Below are 4,209 nucleotides of genomic sequence, written 5' to 3'. Positions count from 1 at the left end.
TATAGTCAATTAGAACATAGTATAAAATAAATATTTTTTACTATAGTTAAAAATTGTAGTAGATAATTTTTAATAGGTTACGGTATTAATGAACAATAGCCTATTTTTTTTTTATTAAAATAGACTACATAAGTCACTATTGCAACAATGAGAGGAACTTAGGAATGTGTTTTGAATTGCAATAATGTGTTTTAAAACCATTATATATATATATATATATATATATATATATATATATATATATATATATATATATATATATATATATATATATATATATATATAATATTGTTCCTTAAAAGATATGTAACATAGATTTTATTTGAATTTAATTTATACATTATCAATATTTTAAAAAATGTCTTTGTGTTAGCTTATACTACGTTAAAGTATTTTATCTGAGTCATTCATATGTTTGTACTCGTAGTATTTGGATTGTATCAATTGTGGTAGGATCTTAACTTGTACATTTGTGAATATTTAAGCATCTTTTATCGGTAATTTGTGAAGAATCTAAATTCTGGATCAGTGGAATCTACAATGAGGTGCTTCCTTTATTACATAAATATTAATTAAAATAAATATTTTATTTTCTAGCACATTGAAGTGAGATGTTGGCTAATTTCACAAGACGAGAGAAAATATACCTTTTTTTTTTTCTTAATAATGCACTGGATATTTATTTGTAAAGAAAAAAAAAAATCCAAATACTGCTACAGTTCCCTTCATTATTAGAAGAAAAATTTAAGATTTTCAAAACACTTAAAGACGATCGTGTGTTAGTTATGATGACGTGTGGATCATAAAATAATAAGTATAATTAATGAATAATCGTCACGTTAGGTTAATTATAGGATTGCCTGAAGGTCTTTCAAATATATTATTTTATACTGAAAGGAATACGGAAGCTTCAACTTACCAACCCCATAACAACCCATTGACATTTGCACTTAGCTTCTATATATAACAGGTTTTGGCCATTGTTTACCTTGAGCAAATATTCAGAGAATAAATCCCATAGGCAGATATCAATCATGACTATCACCAACGAAGACCAACAACAAATTCAAATACCTGGCCACAAACATCTCCGTCACAAGAGTCTCCTTCAGAGCGATGCACTCTATCAGGTTCATTCCATTACTAACATTTTCTTCTTCTTTTTCCATAGTAACGATACCAACATTTTCATTCCATCTACAATTACTGGTTTTGCAGTATATACTTGAGACCAGTGTATACCCAAGAGAGCACGAGAGCTTGAAGGAGCTACGCGAGTTGACGGAAAAACACCCTTGGTAAGATCACGATCGATTATGTTGGTTTTCAAATCCAAAAGCTTAATTGTGACAACATCATTAAATATACCTATGTTGTAAAACAGGAACCTCTTAGCTACACCACCTGACGAAGGACAACTTCTAAGGATGTTACTGAAGGTGATCAATGCGAAGAACACCATGGAGATTGGCGTCTACACCGGTTACTCCTTGCTTTCCACTGCCCTCGCTCTTCCGTCTGATGGAAAGGTGCTTAATTCATACATATACATTAACATATCTATATATATATATATATATATATCATATATAAGGTGCATATAAGTGATGAAATTAAGGTTTTGTTGAAACGAAACAGATCCTGGCAATGGATATTAGCAGGGAATATTATGAACTGGGGTTGCCTGTGATTGAAAAGGCAGGAGTGGCTCACAAGATTGACTTCAGAGAAGGTCCAGCACTTCCTCTTCTTGATCAACTCATCAAAGACGTGAGTTCAATCAATCCATGCACATTGTTTTCAAGAAAAAGAAAGAATCAGTGTCAAAATTATGTGTATATAAGTCTATGGTGTTTGTTGATGAATGTGTATTGCATTGCATGAACATGAACAGGAAAATAACAAGGGAAGCTTCGATTTCATCTTCGTCGATGCTGATAAGGATAACTACTTGAACTATCACAATAGGGTGATTGAGCTTGTCAAGATTGGGGGAATGATCGCCTACGATAACACCCTGTGGAACGGCTCTGTGGCCGCCCCATCCGATGCTCCTCTCTTGGATTATATTAAGTATTATCGCGATTTTGTGATAGAGCTGAATCAAGCACTTGCACTTGATTCAAGGGTCGAGATTTGCCAGCTTCCCGTTGGTGACGGCATTACACTGTGCCGCCGCATCATCTGATCACTCTGCTCCTTTTACCCGCAACATACGGAAAAACACGAGTTTCAACTATGTTACCTAATCCATGAATAAAATAATGTGTGCTGCTTGGATGAATTTGAATTTTTGTCTTGTAAGCGAATACATTCATAACGTGTCTCTTCCTCAACACAATACACATGTATTCATTCCAAATCATATTTACAATATATTTATATATAGTGTGTAGTGGAGTAATAATAAGTTCAATTATATATAATATGGTGGCATGATTTGAGAATAGAGAAAGGTGCGGAATTTATGTGCTGATTTAAAGATAGGGGGAAGAAGACAAGAAAAGAATAGTTAAGATTTTTAATATTATTTATATTAAGCGATGGTTGAAGGTAATTTCATATGACGCGAAAATCATTAACATGTATAAAGCGAATTAAATTACAAACAGATTTCAATAGGATTTGAAATTTTAATGATGTTTTTTTAAATATGAAATAAATTATTTTAAAAGATAAATATTTTGCAGTGCGAACATAACGTTCTTTAGCTTTTAAGAATTTTAGATTGCATGTTTTACAAGCCTTTTTCACTGAAGACATTCAAAATTTCCTTCCGTTTTTTTTTCTTTTTCGCTGCACTCTCAATTTTTAAAATGACATTTTATCTCTTATAAAAATTACTTCTAGATTATTTGTTTAAGAAAATCTTCAAAACAAATTTTAAAATTTGTGTAACATGATTTTCGAAACAGAGTTTTTCAAAACAGATATCTGGAATAACATTAATTAGAATAAGTTTTATGGAACACATAAAATTATAATGCAATAAGTTTTTTGGAACAAGTTTTCGTAATACTTTTCTGAATGAATTTTGGGGAATGAGTCTTGAATAAGTTTTTCTAGAACACGAGATGAGTTCCAGAACGAATGAGTTTTCTAAAATGATATTTTTTTGCAATTTGTTCTCTCTTTTTCTTCCTTAGTAGTAGTAATAAAGGTGTTTCTCCCTCCACCACCACCCTATATTTCTTCCACCTCCCCACATTATTTTAAATACAATTATATACTTAAGTTAAAAAGATTTTTACTTTTACCCTATTTTAAATAATTTGAAACCCTAATTTTATTTTTCCAACGCCCACCCAGGGAACTCTCTTCCCCTTTCCCATTTTCGTTTCACCTCCCCACCTCCCGCACTTTCATTTCTTTTTCTTCCCAGTTTTTTTTTTGTTTGAAAGCTTCCATTGCCACCATAGTGTGAAGGAGCGTCGCTACCGTGGTGTGGAGGAACATCGAGGAGTGTTCAGAGCATCAACCAGCATGAGGAAGTATACATCAACGGAGGTGACATCCTTCAACGGATGTCCCCTAATAAAACAAACCCTAAAATAAAAAACGTAACTTTTAAACAGAGGTGACATCTTCCACGAATGTCAACATCTGTTTATTTCAAGGTTTATTCGAATACGCACCTGGAGGAAGCACTCCACGCACTGCACCACGAGAGCAACACTGCACCACGAGAGGGAGACTGTTTGATAATTCTTTCCACCACCACCAACATTTGCAACTTGTAGCATCTCACAACGACGAAAGAAAGAGAGGAAGAATATAATGTTAAAATGAAAGAAAAATATTTTAATCATGTACGGGACTAGAATAAGTTATTAGTGAAATAAATTATGAATGGGTAAAATTAAAAAATAATAACCCTAAAAATATAATTTTACTGAGAGACAAAATAGTAAAGGAGAGGTGGAGGGAGAAAGGTGTGGTGGTGGAGTAAGCAACACCCTAGTAATGATGGTAGTAGTAGGAATTTTTACTCTGTTTGTATGGGGTGACAATTAGTAATAATAATAATGAGTCTAGGAATAAAAAAGCCCTTTCGTATAATCAAGAGAGCCCTTATAGTATTTGGTTTTGGGCTATATGTGAGCTTTATCTTGTGTACTTTTCTTCTTCTTGCACCTCCAATTTTTGTTTCTGCACCTCAATTTTTTCTAAAAAATGACTTTAGACTTTTTGATCAGGTAATTTATTTTC

General features: G+C 32.6%; 1 protein-coding gene across 1 annotated transcript; it reads left to right on the top strand.

Moving 5' to 3' along the window:
• The first annotated feature begins 1,012 nt into the window (after positions 1-1,012).
• On the top strand, positions 1,013-2,440 carry LOC124831121 (caffeoyl-CoA O-methyltransferase-like). Its single transcript, XM_047305022.2, has 5 exons — positions 1,013-1,130; positions 1,219-1,298; positions 1,385-1,529; positions 1,639-1,770; positions 1,895-2,440. Exons 1-5 carry the CDS (start codon positions 1,035-1,037, stop codon positions 2,186-2,188), a joined length of 747 nt encoding a protein of 248 aa, XP_047160978.1. The 5' UTR covers positions 1,013-1,034; the 3' UTR covers positions 2,189-2,440.
• Positions 2,441-4,209: the final 1,769 nt, after the last annotated feature.

This window comes from Vigna umbellata, chromosome 10 (assembly GCF_029865625.1).
Source record: "Vigna umbellata cultivar VRB3 chromosome 10, Vumbellata_1.0, whole genome shotgun sequence".
NCBI lineage: Eukaryota > Viridiplantae > Streptophyta > Magnoliopsida > Fabales > Fabaceae > Vigna > Vigna umbellata.
This window is presented reverse-complemented; position numbering and strand designations above follow the sequence as displayed.